Genomic DNA, 21,754 nt, shown 5'->3' with positions numbered 1-21,754 from the left:
CAAGCGCATTCGCAAGGTATTTCACACACAATGTTTTTTTCTGGGAGAGCTGGTCACTACAGGGTATTTCACACACAATGTTTTTTTCTGGGAGAGCTGGTCGAAGCCTCTAGCCTTCACGGGCTAGAGGCCTCGACCATCAGACACCTGGAACCCGGGCAATACCTGATTCCATCACAGGCAGTTTTTTCCCTCTTGTGGAGCTATCCGAGGATGTGGATCTGCTTCCCTCCATGGTCTTTAACCTTCCTTATTCTCATTTACCTATTGCAGGCCGGTTAACGCTTCTTTCCCAACAGTGGTCTCAACTCACCCAGGATCCTTGGATCCTTCAGACTGTGTCCGGTTTCCACCTGGACTTCAAGGTGTCACTGATAGACAAGTCGACTCTACGGATCAAACTCAACAAACTATTCACCAAGGGTGCTATCGAAAGAGTTTTTGGCCCACATGTCTTCATAAGCAACATGTTTCTGGTCAAGAAATAATCAGTAGACTTGCGACCTGTTATCAATCTGAGAGATCTGAACAGGTTCATCACATACCTTAACTTCAAAATGGAGGGAATCCATTTGTTATGAGACCTACTCTGCGAGGAAGATTGGTTCACCTGCTTCGATCTAAAGGATGCATACCTCACGGTGCCAGTAACATCAGCCCATCGCTGCCTCCTTCCGCACCAAACTAACGAAACCAGTAATGGCATTACTATGTTCACAGGGAATCCGGTCCATCGTTTATCTGTACGATATCCTACTCATGGCGCAGGACCAAAAGACTCTATACCTTCATACGGTCATGACCTCTGCTTTGTTACAGAACCTTGGCATAGTAATCAATGTCCAGAAATCATCTCTCACTCCGTCTCAGACAGTGCAATTCCTGGGATTCCAGCTGTTCAGGCAGTCCTGCAACTTCCTACAACCAAAATCCAATCCATCAAAAAGGACATTCAGAGGTTGCTGGTATCACTATACCTCTGCCTGTGGGATCTAGCCCGTCCTGTATCATCGGCTTGCTCTCTGCTTCAATACAGGCAATGTTCACTGCCCCGTTACACTAATGAGCACTACAGTGCCTGAAAACACAATACTTACATCAGTTGACATCTTACAATCAGCATATCACATTCACAGACAAAGTCCGGCTAGAACTCCATTGGTGGCTACATCATATGGAAGCTTGGAAAGGGAGAGCCATCTTCGGATCCCGACCCAATTTGATTCTGGAGTCAGATGCAAGCCTTCACGGATGGGGCGCAACTTGCTCAGAAAAAGTCTACTGGAGGACTCTGGTCCCATTTGGAACGAGCACTTCATATCAATTGCCTCGAACTAATTGCGGGTTCATTCGCAATCCGCAGTTTCGCCAAGGATGTCTACAGTTGTTCCTTTGTTCTGAAGATTGAAAATGTGTCAGCTGTTTGCTATGTGAATTATCTAGGAGGTTCCAAACCAAAGATGCTTTCAGACCTGACAAAGGATGTATCAGTTCTGCCTAGACAGGATTATCTCCCTTCGGACTGAATATCTACCAGGATCAGACAACCACTGTAGAGATTCCAGCGATTGGCAACTGGACCCGCAGATCTTTCATCGTCTGCAGATCTGGCGGGGACTATTCAACCTGGATCTGTTTGCATCTGGCCTCAACCGTCAGACGGGCGCATTTTTCAGCTGGCTGCCAGATCCAGCATGCCTTGCAGTCGATGCCTTCTTACAGACATGGCCGACGTCCAGGGCATATGCGTTCCCTCCATTCTCCATGATCCCACGCACACTACAGTATCTCAAAACTCAAGGTGTGTAGATAACTCTGGTGACTCACCTATGGCGAGCCCAACCGTGGTACCCCTACCTTCTGGAAATGTCAGTGGATTTTCCCCTGCTTCTACCCACCTCCTGCGATCTCCTCAGGGACTCAGCAGGCAACTTTCACCTGTTGGCACTTCAGGATCATCTCCGACTTGTGGCTTGGACCATTTCAGCTACTGCTCAGGGACTCCTTTGGGACTCATGGGCCCCAGGAACTAGACTTTCTTACATCTCTGCATAATGTCCCTGGAGTTGCTGGTGTTTGGGAATGGACATTGATCCCTTTTCAACATCTTTAACTAATATTATCAATTTTCTATTGTTTCTTTTCGATCAGGGCAAATCCTACCAGTCTATTAACGTGTTTCGATCTGCTATTTCTGCAGCTCACGTTCCTATTGAAAATTCTTCAGTAGGCAAACACCCTTCTTTGTGTAGACTCTTGAGTGGCATCCGCATTTCACTAGGCCTCCGGCTCCTAAATATAGTCAATTCTGGGATGTGGCCCTCATGCTAGCATTCTTAGAATCTTGGCCAGAAAATGAGGCGCTCCCTCTATGCCAACTGTCAGCCAAATTAGCACTTCATCTCTGTTTGGTTTCCATCTGGAGAGTCTCCAACATCAGGGCTTTTGACTTTCATGCCCTCGATTTCACTCTGGGGGGTGCACTTTTACATCACAAGGCGCACCAAGACTAATTCATCCACAGTAAGCTACCCTTATTTTCTGGAGAAACCCCTCTGTGATGGACCCTCCGTCAATCAATGCTCCTAGTGCTTGCCAAGGACCATCAGCACTGCACCAGACACCATAAGCACTGCAGATCCCACGTACCGCCGCAGCTTGGCTGGGAACTCACCATCCTCTACCCACCCTGGACCTACGGCAAGTCTCCAGGTTCCAGTGGGTGAACCTCTCCTCCAAGAGAGAGTAGCAGGAACAAGCTCTTAAAAGAGCTTAGTGATTATAGCCCAGGGGAGTATAGCAATGTGTAGATGCAGCCTTTTCCCCCTGTCAGGGTGGCGGTCCGGTGACCGAGACCCAGACACTGTCTGGGCGGCGGTCGGATGACCGCGACCCAGTATTCCTGATGTTGATGTAGGAGTCTCAGTGTGGAAGTGGATTAGCAGGGTCTGGTGCAGGGTAACCGCACGCCCCCTGGTGTTGAGCACCAGTGTTTGTGCGGCCACATACAGGACCCTGATGCAGCTTCAGTGGATCCCAGGAACTAAGAGCTTGGAAATAAGCAGACCGCCCAGGAGCTGAATAGGGAGGCTCTGCAGCAGGAATGTATCCAGTACAGAAACAAGGCAAGACTAGAATAGACACCAAACATGAAAACAAGACAGAACTAGTAGATCCCAGAACCAGAGAAGGATAGGAAGCTAAACCCAGAACATGTACACAATACATAAGGGGAACTTTAACATAACATGGGCAGGACAGGATAGGACTGCATATGAACTGGGAATACAAAATAAAACAAATAAGACAAGATATAATAGGCAAAACAAGAGGAGACATAACTAAGTACTATATGTGAATAACTATGGGGATTTAGTTACATGATATGATCATACATTGCATAAGCCTGCCACAACGCCAATATACCCCATATTTGGCAGGTCCTACTCTGCCTAATGTCTGCTAAATAAACCATTATAAAGCACATACTTACCTGCAAGAAAAGGCGAAGAAGGCGGAGAATTTGAGCAACTGCCTACAGGAACAAACTGAAACAAAAGGAATCATGGAAAAGGAACGGGTGTGGCAACATACAACAAACATTTAAAGGAATCCAGGAGACTGGGAATTCCAGGAATAGAATACAGGAATGAACCCAGAAAACCCAGCATAAAGAAAACCAGACATAGAATAGAAAACCAGAAAAAACAAGGAAAACAAATGAGGCTCTATGTTGAGGATAAAACAGGAACTCAGCAGAACTGGGAGCTTATTGTCTTTTATACCGTTTTCCCCACAAGGTTACACTCACGTGGACCTTGTGGAGCACAGGACACAAAGTCACAAAACCAATTAAAGCAGTCTTGTACAGTAAGACACTCCCAGATAATGTACACAAACCCTCCCCTCTGCTTGGGAGATAATTGAGTAAGGTACTGTAATTAACTCAATTATCCCCAAGCAGAAAAAACTCATATTTCACAAAACACAGAAAACCCAAAAAAACACATATACCCACAAATTGTACATTCCTGGATAGCCCTGATCTGGGTGAACAGCATATCCAAAAATCACCCAGATCAGAGCAGGGGTTCAGGAATTTCCTGAAAGTCATATTTGACTTACCGCAAGCACATTTTCATTCCCAAAACAGTTCCAGAGAATTAGGCTATGCAGCCGGTCTATTTCCAATACTAAGTTCCGTTCGAATGCATGAACAGGGGCCGTTCGTGCAAATAGTCAATGTTAAAATGGCGTACGAATTGTCGAACACCGTTCGACTCCCGCCGAAGTGTTGAAGTCCTGGAGATTTGATTTGAGTTTCATGAACTCTACGACAAAACACCGCTGAACACGTTCGTCTAAACAAGATGGCTGCCACCACATGTGTCGACTACTTCGGCACTTCGACTGTTTCTGAAGTGCCATTTCAAAAGTGCAAATCCTTTCCAATAATATTTAAAGGGGCAGAAACAGTGCTTTAAAATGCAATATGCACAAATAGAGTTTTTTGAACTGCAATACCCTATCTACGCGTTAAAACGGAAAATATGAAGCCTCCTGTCTTGCCATAAAATCCGGGATTATTCTAACATTTAGTGACCGAATAATCTAAATTTTATTAAAGACAGGAGGCAAATATTTTCCCACCCTGAAATTCTTTTACCCACCCTTCTAGGTAAGTATCTCTTAGTGCCTCCATCTCTAACTAGGTGACTAGTGTTATCTTGGCTTGTCCTCTTTATTTCACCTTGTCAGTTAATTTATAAATGTGTGTTTCTTGCATTCAATTTAAACATTAGTTTCATTGTATTTTAATTTTGGTTTTTCTCTTGCCCAAGAGACCATACTTTCACAATATTTCTCTTTCCTTCTAGTGTGAAGATCTTTCATCATCCCTGTTTCATGTCTCCCGGGTTGAGCACTGTTTTCCTCCTACTTGAGCTTACATGGTTCTCTACGCATCGCTCTCCTGTTCTACGTTTACATGGTTGACTTTACGGCTGTTCAGCTACATCAAGAAAGAGGAGTTGGGAGGAGCCTGATGGCTGTTTATATTACTATGATGCATGCTGATTGGTTAAACTTTTTTACACTTATTGTTAAAGGGAAACTCCAGTGCCAGGAAAACGATCCGTTTTCCTAGACCTGGAGGGTCCCTCTCCCTCCCACCCACCAATCCCCAGGTACTGAAGGGGTGAAAACCCCTTCAGTCACTTACCTGAGGCAGCGGCGATGTCCCTCGCCACTGTCTCCTCCTCCGCGACGCTCCTCCTGTCCATTGTGTCGGCCAGTGGGCGAGACTGATCTCGCCCACCGGCCGAGGAGACCTAATGCGCATGCACGGAAATGCCGCACATGCGCATTACGTCTCCCCATAGGAAAGCATTGAAAAATCATTTCAATGCTTTCCTATGGGGTTTTGAGCGATGCTGGAGGTCCTCACACAGCATGAGGACGTCCAGCGACGCTCTAGCACAGGTTTCCTGTGCTATGGACCAGGAAGTGACCTCTAGTGGCTGTCTAGTAGACAGCCACTAGAGGTGGAGTTAACCCTGCAATGTAATTATTGCAGTTTTTTTGAAAAACTGCAATAATTACACTTGCAGGGTTAAGGGTAGTGGGAGTTGGCACCCAGACCACTCCAATGAGCAGAAGTGGTCTGGGTGCCTGGAGTGTCCCTTTAACTATTTATTTGCTGCTGGTAGTTACAGTAAAGAAAGATAAGCATATATTCGCCTCCTGTCTTTAATAAAGTTTAGATTATTAGGTCACTAAATGTTAAAATAATCCCAAATTGTTTGCTTGATAGAATCATTTTGAATAGGTTAAAATTAAGGAAATAGCTTTATATTTAATCATATATAACATATTTAAGAAAGGTACTAAAAGCTTACTTAATTGTGTTCAGTGCATTTGCCCATTTGAGGCTAGAGACTCCATATTGTGGGTGGGCATCTTGCATAGTTCTTAACATGCACACAAGGAAAATGACTTATGCTATAAAAAGTGACATGATTATATGTACAAATAACGGTAGTAGTGCAATACTATGCATAAAGGAAAAGATTGTTTCACAAACAACATTATAGACACATAATACACAATGTCAATTTAAAATTAATTTGTTAGTGCATTTGCCCAAATGAGGCAAAAGGGCTCCATATTAAAGGTGGGCATCTTTCATATCTTGGACAGTACATACATATAGACAATAATTGGTAAAATAAGAAAAGAGACAATATTATTTATGCAAATAGCAACAATAATGCAATAATGCATACAGAAGGGAGAGAAAATATATGTATATATTAAACAACATATAAGTACATAATATGTAATGATCACATCTACAGGGAGTGCAGAATTATTAGGCAAATGAGTATTTTGACCACATCATCCTCTTTATGCATGTTGTCTTACTCCAAGCTGTATAGGCTCGAAAGCCTACTACCAATTAAGCATATTAGGTGATGTGCATCTCTGTAATGAGAAGGGGTGTGGTCTAATGACGACATCAACACCCTATATCAGGTGTGCATAATTATTAGGCAACTTCATTTCCTTTGGCAAAATGGGTCAAAAGAAGGACTTGACAGGCTCAGAAAAGTCAAAAATAGTGAGATATCTTGCAGAGGGATGCAGCACTCTTAAAATTGCAAAGCTTCTGAAGCGTGATCATCGAACAATCAAGCGTTTCATTCAAAATAGTCAACAGGGTCGCAAGAAGCGTGTGGAAAAACCAAGGCGCAAAATAACTGCCCATGAACTGAGAAAAGTCAAGCATGCAGCTGCCAAGATGCCACTTGCCACCAGTTTGGCTATATTTCAGAGCTGCAACATCACTGGAGTGCCCAAAAGCACAAGGTGTGCAATACTCAGAGACATGGCCAAGGTAAGAAAGGCTGAAAGACGACCACCACTGAACAAGACACACAAGCTGAAACGTCAAGTCTGGGCCAAGAAATATCTCAAGACTGATTTTTCTAAGGTTTTATGGACTGATGAAATGAGAGTGAGTCTTGATGGGCCAGATGGATGGGCCCGTGGCTGGATTGGTAAAGGGCAGAGAGCTCCAGTCCGACTCAGACGCCAGCAAGGTGGAGGTGGAGTACTGGTTTGGGCTGGTATCATCAAAGATGAGCTTGTGGGGCCTTTTCGGGTTGAGGATGGAGTCAAGCTCAACTCCCAGTCCTACTGCCAGTTTCTGGAAGACACCTTCTTCAAGCAGTGGTACAGGAAGAAGTCTGCATCCTTCAAGAAAAACATGATTTTCATGCAGGACAATGCTCCATCACACGCGTCCAAGTACTCCACAGCGTGGCTGGCAAGAAAGGGTATAAAAGAAGAAAATCTAATGACATGGCCTCCTTGTTCACCTGATCTGAACCCCATTGAGAACCTGTGGTCCATCATCAAATGTGAGATTTACAAGGAGGGAAAACAGTACACCTCTCTGAACAGTGTCTGGGAGGCTGTGGTTGCTGCTGCACGCAATGTTGATGGTGAACAGATCAAAACACTGACAGAATCCATGGATGGCAGGCTTTTGAGTGTCCTTGCAAAGAAAGGTGGCTATATTGGTCACTGATTTGTTTTTGTTTTGTTTTTGAATGTCAGAAATGTATATTTGTGAATGTTGAGATGTTATATTGGTTTCACTGGTAAAAATAAATAATTGAAATGGGTATATATTTGTTTTTTGTTAAGTTGCCTAATAATCATGCACAGTAATAGTCACCTGCACACACAGATATCCTCCTAAAATAGCTAAAACTAAAAACAAACTAAAAACTACTTCCAAAAATATTCAGCTTTGATATTAATGAGTTTTTGGGGTACATTGAGAACATGGTTGTTGTTCAATTATAAAATTAATCCTCAAAAATACAACTTGCCTAATAATTCTGCACTCCCTGTAGACTGTATAGATGTAGCCCATATAGAGTAAGATTGGTGGGTGAAGAAGAACCAAAAAAAAAAATAATAAAAATATAAAATCTATGCAAAAGTAATATATAAAAAAATAAAATAAAAAAGTAATAATTTGAAAAAAAAGTAATTTAATTTTAAAATGACATTGTGTATTATGTGTCTATAATGTTGTTTGTGAAACAATCTTTTCCTTTATGCATACTATTGCACTACTACCGTTATTTGTACATATAATCATGTCACTTTTTTAATTTGACTTTAGAGTGTTGGGGAACACCTCTTCCACTCCAGGACTGTGTTTCTTCTTTACTGTGCAAGCGTCATTCACTTTTTCTTTTCTTATAACATATTTAAGGTCTTGTTTTTTTTTTAATTATTTTATCAGGGCTCAACAACTATTTTTGGTCAAGCTCCAGAAGTTAATTCAGAGAGGTATTAAAGATGACACCGATGGCTCGATTAGTACATTACGAGCAAGAAGGGTAAGCATGCTATGTCAATTTGCCAGTCCTCATTGCAATAAATTCATTTGCAGATATTGTTATGTGCATTATCAGATCATGTTACAATTACAATTGAAATACAAGTTTCAAGATCGAAGGTGATCTAAAAAAGGCAGTGCTTTGAGGATATTTATGGGGTGATATAAAAGAATATTTCATAAAAATTATCAAAAATGAATGTAATCATTTTTTAAATATCAAAATGTTACATATTGGCACTGTTCCCCTTGATTGATTTAAAGCTAAGAGCTACCCACTATTTTAACTCTTATAGACTCTGGAGCATGTTTTATTAGAGAATTTGTATTTCACACATTGTGGCAAACACAGCCACTGTATGTTGTCCTATGTATATATCCGGTTATTGCATGTGTATATCCCTTTAAGAGAACCAAGCGTATGTATTATGTGTAATCTGGTTCAGGGGAACTATAGCGTTCGTATGCTGCCGGCATAAAAACCGCCAGCATACATACAATTGTTTCACGAACGGTGAATTTTAACACCATTCGTGAAACGAACAAACTACCGAATGGAGACCACACACAGGAGGTTGTGTGGCTCCCATTAAGGATTGCAACATTCTTGCAATCGGTAATTAAGAGGACTCAGGGTGGCCGTCGTTCGGCTACCGACCACGCGGCGGTCGGCCATCTTGGATCCTTTGTTAGCCCAGCGGTGTTTGGTCGTCGAGCGCCTGGAACTAAAATCGGCTACTCGGCGGCACGAATACCGCTGGACTTCCAAGCCATTCGGCAGCCCCGGTCCTTCGGTAATGTGTTTCTATGGAGTCATTCGGTAGTTTGAAGGGAACTTAGAAAATATGTGTATTTCATGCGGCGTTCGGTTATTTAAGCTGAGATCTGAGCGGCACTTTCACGAATTGTGCGCTCAGACCCCAGCTAACTGCCAAACGTCCATTCATTTAAATCTACCGAATAATATACAAGTTATGTATTTTTATGTGAAATATTGGTTCTGCTGCACGAGGGGATAATCCACTTAACTGTATATTCTAGTGGGAGTGTCCCTCTCGTGCAGCAGTGTATTATGGGAGAAATGTCCAGGTTGTTAAGTTCCCCATGTAGTCCCCTACTGTACAACCCCTGTAATGTCAGTAGGGAAACCCCTTGCATGGGGAATCGCATAAATACTGTGACCTGTGAATAAAGAACTCAGTTGACTCCCAGCCTATGTTTCGTCTAGTTCTTGGGAGGGAAGGATTACTACACGCTACCGTGATTATTGTATGCTGAACCTGTCTATGTGGATTAATACCTGCTTTTCCTGTCTACCAGCGGAGACCTTGTGGATTATACTACCTCTCCGCTACAATTGGTGGCAGCGGTGGGATTTCAACTACCCAGCAAAGCAGCGTTCGGCAGATTTCTAACGAATAGAAGAAAGGAAGCAGCAGTTAGTGAGTTTATTCATTCGGTTGAAACTCACGAACGGCCGGTAAATGAAGACGGATTATACACTTTTAAAGAGAAGTACTTTGAAAGAGTTGCTAGAGGCAAGAGGAGCAATAGCCAGCAACAAGACAAAGGCTATATTAATAACAGAACTAATAGAAGGGGACAGAGCCGCAGCTGCTGCAGTACCTCCAAGGGAGGAGGAGCAAACAGAATTTGCAAAAGAATACAGGAGCAGGATGGCTTTATTCCCACCAGCCCTAGCTGACCAGAGGGCTGACAGGGTTTATACAGATGTGCAGGAATACATCATGCTTCGAAGGTCGCAGCCACAACGCCTGTTCACATCCTGCCAGGGAAAGCAAAAATTCCCTACAAAGCTTTCAAAAGCTATTCAGAAGCAGATGGTGAGGTAGACGACTACCTGCAGGACTTTGAAAGGCTATGCCATTTGCACCAAATCAGTGTGGAGGATCGGGTACCCCTACTGGCTGGGAGACTATCTGGTCGCGCTGCAGAGGCATATCGTGCCGTACCGGACGAGGACAGCACAGACTATGCCAAGGTAAAGCAGGCCATTCTAGCCAGGTATGCAATTACCTCAGAGGCCTACCGGCTAAAATTCAGAGACCTCAAGAAGCTTCCCAGGCAAACTCACACGGAATGGGCACACCGTTTACAATGAGCAGCAAAGGGGTGGTTGGAAGCCACCCAAGTCAACACCCTAGAAGAACTGTTTCAACTTATGGTACTGGAACAGTTCTTTGAGGGGCTATCCGCGCATTTGCAGAGTTGGGTGCGGGATTGGAAGCCACGCACCGTACAACACGCAGCACAACTGGCAGACGAGTTTCAAGACGTCAGAAGGGAGCAGCGCCCTCACTCAAAAAACACCTATGGACCTACCACACCAGTACCAGCCGTAACCGCAGCAGTACCAGCACGCCCGGGGGTTAACAATAATATCTACACCCCCAGGTATCCAGCTCGACCCCCGATAAAATGCCACACCTGCAACCAACAGGGACACATGCAGCGGGATTGCCCCCGCAACCGACCACGTCCCAGCTGGAATACCCCAGCACCCAACCACCAGGCAGCGGTGCATTGTGCCCAAACAGAACCCTACCGGGTACCCGAGGTCCTAGCTTCCACCGAGGAACCTCTGGGTACATTGCATGAGGTGAACCCGATACAAGCTGCCTCTGACAACCACCAGGGGCACCGACAAGAGGTACAGATGGAGGGGAGGAAGGTGCAGGGGTTGCGCGACTCTGGAGCCACTATAACGCTGGTCCGCAACCACCTGGTACCCAAAAGCCACCTCACGGGGGAGTGTGTAGCAGTATGTGTAGCAGGGGGAGCGATCTACAAGATCCCCACTGCCAAAATACACCTGAATTGGGGAGCGGGGAATGGAAATGTGGAGGTGGGCCTGATGCAGGATTTACCCGCAGACGTTATTTTGGGTAACGGCCTGGGGGAGCTAACTTCAGCTTTTGTTCCCCAATCTACTATACAAGAAGCTTATCCGGTTGTAACCCGACAACAGGCTCGCACCACAGCTCCACCTTATCACTCTGAGGCTCAGGTAAGCAATGTACCCCCATGCCTAATGTCACCCCCTGGGCGTCCCCCTTAGAATTTGGGTCAGAAGTGGCCCTAGATCTTTCCTTACAACTGTACAAGGACCGGATAGACAAAAATCAGGCAGGGTTCAAGGGAGAAAGGTACACATGGGATAAGGGACTCCTATACCGCCAAGCTGAGAAAGTGATAGCCGGAGCAATCCCTATACCCAGTAAACAATTAATTGTGCCCCAAAAATATAGATTGGAACTGCTGCGCATAGCGCATGACATACCCCTGTCCGGACACTTAGGGATCAGCCATACTAAACACAGGCTGACCCAGAACTTCTTTTGGCCAGGTATCTCCCAGGATGTACGGCGATATTGCCAGACCTGTGATACCTGCCAAAGGGTAGGGAAGAGGGGTGACCGATACAAGGCCCGGTTGCGATCCCTTTCCATAATTGAAGAACCCTTTAGCAGGGTCGCGGTCGATATAATAGGGCCCTTGGCAAAACCTAGCCCCTCCGGCAAGAGATACGTTCTGACAGTAGTAGACTACGCCACCAGATACCCTGAGGCAGTGGCCCTGACCAATGTGCACGCAGAAACGTTAGCGGATGCCCTGATGCGGATATTCTCCCATGTGGGATTTCCCCGGGAGATTATTTTGGATAGGGGCACTCAGTTTACCGCCGAAGTAATGCACCAGCTCTGGAAGCTATGTGGGGTACAACAAATTTTGAACTCCGCATATCACCCCCAGTCCGATGGGCTCTGTGAATGTTTTAACGGCACTCTCAAACAGATGATCTGGATGTTCATGGATACCCAGAAAGACTGGGAAAGGTTCCTTCCCCACTTAATGTTCGCATATAGGGAAGTACCCCAAGAATCCACCGGATTCTCCCCTTTCGAGCTTCTGTTCGGAAGGAGAGTGAGGGGCCCCCTCGATTTAATCCGAGAACATTGGGAGGGAGAAGGGACCATTAATGGTACCCCTATCGTACTATATGTGCTGGAGTTTAGGGAACGCTTGGAGGCTCTGACTCAGACTGTACGCGACAACCTCCAGGCGGCCCAACAGCGACAGCGACGATGGTACGATAAGGGAGCCAGAGACCGCAGCTTTCAAGTGGGGCAAAAGGTACTAATATTACGACCAGTCCACAAAGACAAGCTGCAGGCCTCCTGGCAGGGCCCATACAAGGTGGTAGAACAGGCACAGGGGTCAAACACATGCTCCACGTGAACATGCTCAAACCCTACCAAGAGCGGACAGAAGAGGTCACTGCAATTTGCGCATCCGCGGACGAGGATTTTGATAATTTACCTCTCCCCGATCTCCTAGACCAGGAGGGCCGGAACGGAGATTTGGGAGAGATAAACGCCCAAGAGCGGAACCAAGTCCAGAGCCTAATTAGGGAGAAAGGGGCCACCTTCTCTAACTTGCCCGGATACACCCCATTGGCCACCCACAAGGTAGAGACCTTAGACCAAACCCCCCTTTGCCAACCTCCCTACCATATCCCAGAATCCGTAAAAGGGAGTGTGTATAAGGAGATTGAAGAGATGCTACAGCTAGGTGTGATAGAGCACTCTGATAGCCCTTGGGCTTCCCCAGTAGTGCTAGTGCCGAAACGGGATGGAACGACCCGTTTCTGCGTAGACTACCGGAGGCTCAACGACAAAACCACCTCAGATGCTTACCCGATGCCCCGGATAGACGATCTCCTAGATAAAATGGCCAGAGGCCAGTACCTCACCACAATAGATCTGTGCAAAGGGTACTGGCAAATTCCACTAGCCGAGGACGCCATCCCTAAGTCGGCGTTTGTCACTCCGTTTGGCTTGTACCAGTTTAAGGTCATGCCATTCGGGATGAAAAATGCCCCGGCTACCTTCCAGAGGATGGTGGATCGGCTACTGGATGGGTTTCAGGAGTACTCTTGTGCGCATTTAGATGATATTTCCATTTTTAGCTGCTCCTGGCCTGAACATCTGACCCACATAGGAGCCGTACTAGACCGCATTAGGGAAGCAGGATTGACCCTCAAGCACAGCAAATGCCACATAGGGATGGCTGAGGTCCAGTACTTAGGACACAGGGTAGGAAGCGGCCAACAGAAACCCGAGCCAGCTAAGATAGAGGCTGTCGCCAAGTGGCCAACCCCCCGCACCAAGACACAGGTTTTAGCCTTTCTAGGTACCGCAGGGTACTATCGAAAATTTGTACCCAACTACAGCGCCCTAGCCAAACCCCTCACTGATCTGACCCGCAAGAATCTTCCCAAGATAGTAACCTGGGCCCCAGAGTGCGATCAGGCATTTCAACAGCTCAAAACGGCACTTGTTAACTCTCCTGTACTTTCTGCTCCTGATCCAACTAAACGATTTCTCGTTCATACAGATGCTTCTATGTTTGGATTGGGAGCAGTACTGAGCCAAGTTGGAGCGGATGGCGGCGAGCACCCAGTGGCTTATCTAAGCAGGAAACTTTTACCCCGGGAAGTGAGCTACGCCGCCATTGAAAAGGAGTGCCTGGCTGTGGTGTGGGCCCTCAAAAAGTTACAACCATATTTATATGGACAAGCATTCTCTTTACTCACGGATGACAACCCGTTGGTTTGGCTAAACAGGGTGTCAGGAGACAATGCCAGGCTGCTGCGCTGGAGTTTGGCGCTGCAGCCTTTTGACTTTACCATCCACTACTGCCCTGGGAAACAAAACGGCAACGCCGACGGGTTATCCATGCAAACAGACATTGACAAATGATCCGTGAGTACTCCTCCGGACATCCCCAAGCCGATCCGTTATGATCAGACTGTGTATGCCGGCTTGGTTCTGGGGGAGCATTGTGGCAAACACAGCCACTGTATGTTGTCCTATGTATATATCCGGTTATTGCATGTGTATATCCCTTTAAGAGAACCAAGCGTATGTATTATGTGTAATCTGGTTCAGGGGAACGATAGCGTTCGTATACTGCCGGCATAAAAAAACGCCAGCATACATACAATTGTTTCACGAACGGTGAATTTCAAAACCATTCGTGAAACGAATAAACTACCGAATGGAGACCACACACAGGAGGTTGTGTGGCTCCCATTAAGGATTGCAACATTGTTGCAATCGGTAATTAATAGGACTCAGGGTGGCCGTCGTTGGGCTACCGACCACGCGGCGGTCGGCCATCTTGGATCCTTTGTTAGCCCAGCGGTGTTTGGTCGTCGAGCGCCTGGAACTAAAATCGGCTACTCAGCGGCACGAATAACACTGGACTTCCAAGCCGTTCGGCAGCCCCGGTCCTTCGGTAATGTGTTTCTATGGAGTCATTCGGTAGTTTGAAGGGAACTTAGAAAATATGTGGATTTCGTGCGGCGTTCGGTTATTTAAGCTGGGATCTGAGCGGCACTTTCACGAATTGTGCGCTCAGACCCCAGCTATCTACCGAACGTCCATTCGTTTAAATCTACCGAATAATATACAAGTTATGTATTTTTATGTGAAATATTGGTTCGGCTGCACGAGGGGATAATCCACTTAACTGTATATTCTAGTGGGAGTGTCCCTCACGTGCAGCAGTGCATTATGGGAGAAATGTCCAGGTTGTTAAGTTCCCCATGTAGTCCCCTACTGTACAACCCCTGTAATGTCAGTAGGGAAACCCCTTGCATGGGGAATCGCATAAATACTGTGACCTGTGAATAAAGAACTCAGTTGACTCCCAGCCTATGTTTCTTCTAGTTCTTGGGAGGGAAGGATTACTGCACGCTACCGGGATTATTGTATGCTGAACCTGTCTATGTGGATTAATACCTGCTTTTCCTGTCTACCAGCGGAGACCTTGTGGATTATACTACCTCTCCGCTACACACATTAATCACAAACTAATTATAAAAATATAATTTATTGTGACATAATTATTAATAATAATAATAATAATAATAATAATAATAATAATTATGTAACATGAGTGACAATAATCAGTGAATATTTAGGTATAACATATGTATACAATATGGCAACAGTTATGAGACAATTACAGATAGCTCAATAGAAACATATCCACATAGATGCAATATTTTTACAGATTTATCACATTAATCACAAACTAATTATAAAAAATATAATTTTTAAATTGTGCTGAACGCTCCTGGAGGAAGTCTTGCACCCAGTCAGACTTTCTCCATTGTAGATTCATATTGTGTTCATAAAGCGCAGCCCTTGCCCTTGCCAAACAGTCCTACTTTTCCTCTCTCATTAGTTCATGCTCCCGCAATCCCAGACGTCTCTTTGACACCTTTAATTCTCTTCTTCGCCCTGCTGTGGCCACCCCCCAAACTAACCTTACTCCTGATAACTTTGCATGTTACTTAACTGATAAGATTGAACAGCTAAGGAAAGAATTCTCCCCTCCTTGCCACTCTGTTCCTCAACCACACATAGATCATGCCTTTCCTACCCTTTAGACATTCTCCCCAGCTACTGACCAAGAGTTGGCTGCTTTTCTCTGTTCCTCTCGCCCCACCACTTGCCTGCTTGATCCTGTCCCATCTCACCTTATTAGATCTCTCTCCACTTGTCTCGTGCCTTCCTTAACACACATCTTCAACTGCTCTCTCTCTTCTGGCATTGTCCCTGCTGACCTTAAACATGCCACTGTAGTACCTATACTAAAAAAAAACATCCCTCGACCTGTCCACCCCCTCTAACTATCGTCCCATATCCCTGCTCCAATATCCTCCTGCTCTGAGACTGCGCTTATCAAAGTTACTAACGACCTAATCACAGCTAAATCCAAAGGGCACTACTCCATACTAATTCGTCTTGACCTCTCAGCGGCCTTTGACACCGTTGATCATTCTCTCCTTCTTCAAACTCTTCAATCGCTTGGTTTCTGTGACTCTGTCCTCTCGTGGTTTTCCTCTTATCTCTCCCAACGCTCATTCAGTGTCTCTTTTTCTAATGATAGCTCCTCCCCTCGTCCTGTCTCGGTTGGAGTCCCCCAAGGCTCTGTCCTTGGTCCCCTTCTATTTTCTCTTTATACTGCCTCTCTTGGCAAACGTATTACCTCTTTTGGATTCCGCTACCACCTGATGACAGGTACGCTGATGACACCCAGTTATATCTCTCCTCCCCGGACCTCTCCCCTGCCGTCCTGCAACGTGTCACTGCTTGCCTTTCTTCCATCTCTGACTGGATGTCCTCCCGCTTTCTGAAACTCAATCTCTCTAAAACTGAGCTCCTTGTCTTTCCTCCTCCTAATACTGATCCTCCTCTTTCGCTCTTCCTTCAAGTTTGTGCTTCCCACATCAGTCCATCCTTGCAAGTGCGCTGTCTTGGCGTCATACTTGATTCTGGCCTCCCCTTTGAGCCTCACATCCAGCATGTTGCCAAATCCTGTAGATTCCATCTTAAAAACATAGCCCACATCCGCCCCTTTCTTGCGCCAGATACTACCAAGGAGCTTGTCCATGCTCTAGTAATTTCCTGCATGGATTATTGTGACCCTCTCCTGATTGGTCTTCCCAAAAGCCGTACTGCACCGCTACAGTCCGTAATGAACGCTGCTGCCAGACTGATTTTCCTCTCTAGTCGTTTCTCTCACACCTCACCCCTCTATCAGTCCTTACATTGGCTTCCTGTATGCTATAGGAGTCAATTCAAGGTACTAATTCACACCTATAAAGCACTGAACAACTCTAGCCCCTCTTATATCTCCTCACAGATCCATAGGTATGTCCCTTATCGGTCTCTCCGCTCTGCCCGTGACCACCTCCTAATAATTATGTAACATATGTATACAATATGGCAACAGTTATGAGACAATTACAGATAGCTCAATAGAAACATATCCACATAGATGCAATTTTTCACAGATTTACGACAGGACACTTCACTTTGAAATCAGCTGAGCATTTCTTAACACAGAACTTTTCACAGCCTTTCAACAGCTAATAGCCATAAAACTTTTTTAGTTTGATTCACACTGAGTTAACTCACTCACTGCTGTCTACAATTCTTACCGGAAAAATGCCTTTAATATTGCAATTTACAAATACAATATTTCTCATACCAGGTCAGTTTTAGCCATTCCTTCTACACCAATAACCAATAAGAATAATTCTAGCAGAGTTTACATTGCAGATAATTAACTTCCTGATTTTCCTGATAATTTTAACTATCCCTAATTTCAGATAAGTCAATATCTCTGGATAATAGCTTGATAGGCTAAACTTGGCAAATTGCCAGTAAATATATTGTTTATTTATTCCTTCTGCAGTAAGAAACTTGGAACACTATATTCCCTTAGCTAATTATGATTTCATAAGAATTTAAATCTGACCAGTTTTTATCCAGGTATATTTCTGTATTTAGTAAAAAATTATTAATTTAAATTAAATTAAATAAAACTAGCATATTTATCAGCTTTCTTGGTAGAATTTCTTTTAGACTTGGAGATATATTACATATATGGTTAATGTAAGTATGATTATAGAGAATTGTGGAAATAGGAACATTGTCAAAGTTTTGATTTTTAAGAATTTCAAAGTTTTAGTTGGAGTGTTGGATTTTTATTTTTTTTAGAGTTCCAGAATAAGTTTCAAAAGATAGAGAAAGTTAGGTGTGTCCAGCTTTAGCTCCAGATCTCCGACTTAAGCTCTCTTCGGATATCCTCAATTTTTAAAGTACCAGCTTCCCTAAACTTTCTTTACGTCACTTATTTAAAGTGGTGAATAGAGTCGGTGGGTGTATCATTTCTACAGGTTATCATCTAGACTTTGGTCAATACATGACGTAGTAACACCACAAGAAATTCTCGGCAGGAAGTCCAACTACCACTTTGTATAAAAGGTTAACTGAATTTCGTAATGCATTTGATGTCATTGCCCCCTCTCTTTATGGATAACCGTCCATCAAAGATGTCTTTCTTCAAAGGATTTTGGTTATTTTTCTGCAGTCTTACAGTCTCATGTGTCTGGTTTTTGTGTGAAACGATGTTGTACTTAATAATGTGACAACATGTGATATATACATGTCTTATACACGCATTCAGATAATATTAGTTTAATAATTGCATTTCTTCATTGGGGTTCTATCCATGAATATTCAATATTATTAACGTAGGTACTATTTATATATTATTAAATATAGTTATAGTTAGTCTATATGTAGATATATGTATATGTGTGTGTATGTATATGTGTGTGTGTGTATGTGTATATATATATATATATATATATATATATATATTTATTTGTATCTAAAATATATATATATGTGTTTCTGGGCAGTTTCAGCCCCCCTTCTTGCAGACATAAGGTTTTGTAAGAGAGCCTTATCTTTGGTCAATGTTTACGCTAGCCACATTCCTTTGCACAGGGCTTGAATGAATAGAGTTACAGAGAAATAGAAATGTGTCTGTCTTTGCATTTTTGTTACAAAATGGAGTCACGTCTGCTAAGTGGTGACTTACGGTGTACATTTTTAATTTCTATTTTAACACAAAATGTCTGCCAGTGAAATACACTGACATAAACCCCCTTGTGAATTATTATTATTATTATTATTATTATTATTATTATTATTATGTTGTTATTCATATAGTGCCAACAAATTCTGCAGTGCTTTACTGTGGGTGGACGAACAGACATGTAGTTGTAACCAGACAAGTTGGACACACAGGAACAGAGGGGTTGAGATCCCTGCTCAATGAGCTTACATGCTAGAGGGAGTGGGGTAAAGTGACACTAAAGGTAAGGATAGTATTAGACTAATGACAGTTGCAAGAGAGGAATCAGTTGGCAGCTACTAACAGTTTAATTGATACGCTTTTATGAAGAAGTGGGTTTTTAATGATTTTTGAAGGAGTGGAGACTGGGTGAGCATCTAACGGAGGAGGGAAGTGAGTTCCACAGGAACAGTGCAGCCCTCGAGAAGTCTTGAATGCGAGCATCAGAGGTGGGAGTATGGACAGAAGATAGACGTAAGTCTTCAGCAGATCGCAAGGGCCAAGACGGGACATACTTGCGTATTAGGGAGGATAGATAGGTGGGAGCAGCATTATGTAGAAATTTGGAAGTGTAATGGATCCCCTGGCACCCCGACTGGCCACCTCCGTTGATGGACGCTTCCTAGCTGATGCCGAGGACCATAAGCAACGCACCGAACACCACAAACACCGCAGACTCCACAACCGCCGTAGCTTAACTGGAGTCTCGCCATCTTCCTTACACCCTGGATCAGCCTCTGTCCTCCAGGACCGTGTGGGAAAGACCTCTCCTCCAAGAGAGCGTATCAGGAACAGCTCTTAAAAGAGCTAAGTGATTAGAGCTCAGGGGAGTATACAAAGTATGGCAATCCCCAGTGTGAATGTAGCAGTTCCCTACAATAACGATACAAGGCTACGTATTGAGGGTTAAGCAGATTAGAACAGAACAGACTGAACTGAGGCTTTATTGCTTCTTTTATACAAGTTTTCCCACAAGGTTACCACCCATGTGGACCTTGTTGGGCACTAAAAACACAAACTCAACAACCAATCATTTACAGTTACACAGTAAAAAACTCCCATTCATTACTGTACATTCCTCCCCTCTGCTTGGGAGATAATTAAGTTAGTTGTTGTATCAACTCAATTATCTCCAAGCAAAAAATATACTTTTTACTCAATTTTTATAACTTCAAAATTATACATTCAAATCCTATAAAACTTACATTTTTCGAATGAGCATAATTAGGGAACAAACATATTAAAAAATCATACGAGTTGGTCCAGTGGTTTGGGAGATAGCTGGAAGTCTCATTTGACCGACCGCCAGCATGGCTTTCCTGCCCAAAACAGTTCCACAGATTTTGGCTGTGCGGCCGGTCCATTCACCACAGTTCAAATACCGTTCGAATGCACGAACAGGGGCCGTTCATGAAAATATGCAATGTTAATGTGGTGTTCGTATTGTCGAAGGCCGTTCGACTCCCGCCAAAGCGTCGAAGTTCCGAAGTGCCATTTCAAAAGTGCAGAACTGTACCAGTACAATTTAAAGTGCCAGAAACAGTCTCCAAAATACAATAGCAATAAATAGAGGTTTTTAAATGGCAATACCTCCCAGGGGCCATAGTCACAAGGCAAAAGGCTAGCTATTAGTCCTCTCCAAGAACAAGTGGCGAAGGGCAATTCTTCACAGAAAGCTAGAACCAGAATTTGCCCTATATCTTACAGGAAGCCAATGTAGTGACTGACAGAAGGGTGAGGCGTGAGCGGTGTGGGCAGACCGGAAGATGAGCCTTGTTGCCGCATTCATTATGGACTGTAACGGCGCAAGTTGGAAGCACGTAAGACCACTGAGAAGTGGATTACGGTAGTAAAGGCGAGAAAAGACAGTGGAATGGACCAACACCTTAGTTGCATCTGGCATTAAGTAGGGTTGGATGCGAGCAATGTTTTTTAGATGGAAGTGGCAGGATTTGGTGATAGACTGAACATGAGGCGTGAGTGAGAGGTCGGAGTCAAAGAGAGCACCTAGGCAGAGAGCCTGCGTGGTGAAGCTGATCACTGTCGACTTTGAGGGGGACAGACACAGAAGTAGCAAGGGAGGAAAGACCAGAATATCAGTTTTGGTCAACTTGAGTTTAAGGAAGTGGGCAGCCATCCAGTTAGAAATAGCAGAGAAGCAGTCTGAGACACTAGTCAAGAGGGACGGGGAGAGATCAGGAGAGGACAGATACATTTGCATGTCATGCGCATAGAAATGTTATTGGAAGCCAAAGGAGCTAATGAGTTTACTAAGGGAGGCAGTATAGATGGAAAATAGTAGGGGACAAAGGACTGAACTTAGTTGGGGAGAAGAAGCAGAGCCAGAGAAAGAAACACTGAAAGAATGCTGGGAGAGGTGGGAGGAGCACCAGCATTCACAGCTATTCTGCACATTTTTTCACCAATATGCAGATTTGTAAAAGCACTTAATAATGTTTAAAAGTATGTAACCATATAACTATAAAGATACTGATCCAGTATAGTTAAAAATACAATACTTTATTAGAAAAGCTATAATACAAAATATATACTAAGATGAAATTAAACTAGTGCTTGCAGTTTTGCCAGTTTTGAAATACCGAAGGAGTACATATTTACAAATGTATCTAGTACATGGTTAATCTGTTGCAAAAAATCCTATGACTTAGACCTGATAGGAATTCTAGGTGTCCGAGTAGTTTTGAAGATGATTGATGTTTTCAGGATTTCTATGCAGACTGATGTGCTGCTGTGTAAAGGTCCTGGATGAGGATGATAGGGTGTCCAATTCCAAACACGTTTCTCCGCTTCTGC

The 21,754-nt window shown here is 44.1% G+C and overlaps 1 protein-coding gene across 1 annotated transcript in view; it reads left to right on the top strand.

Moving 5' to 3' along the window:
* Positions 1 to 21,754, top strand: part of CARD11 (caspase recruitment domain family member 11) — a 1,037,045-nt gene that overhangs the window by 793,904 nt on the left and 221,387 nt on the right. The window contains exon 18 of the mRNA XM_063430219.1: positions 8,321 to 8,417. Within this exon, the coding sequence (XP_063286289.1) occupies positions 8,321 to 8,417 (97 nt within the window). The remainder of the gene's footprint in view (positions 1 to 8,320; positions 8,418 to 21,754) is intronic.

This window comes from Pelobates fuscus, chromosome 8 (genome assembly GCF_036172605.1).
Source record: "Pelobates fuscus isolate aPelFus1 chromosome 8, aPelFus1.pri, whole genome shotgun sequence".
Taxonomy (NCBI): Eukaryota; Metazoa; Chordata; class Amphibia; order Anura; family Pelobatidae; genus Pelobates; species Pelobates fuscus.
Note: the sequence above shows the minus strand (reverse complement) of the source record. Positions and strands in the feature narration are given on the sequence as shown.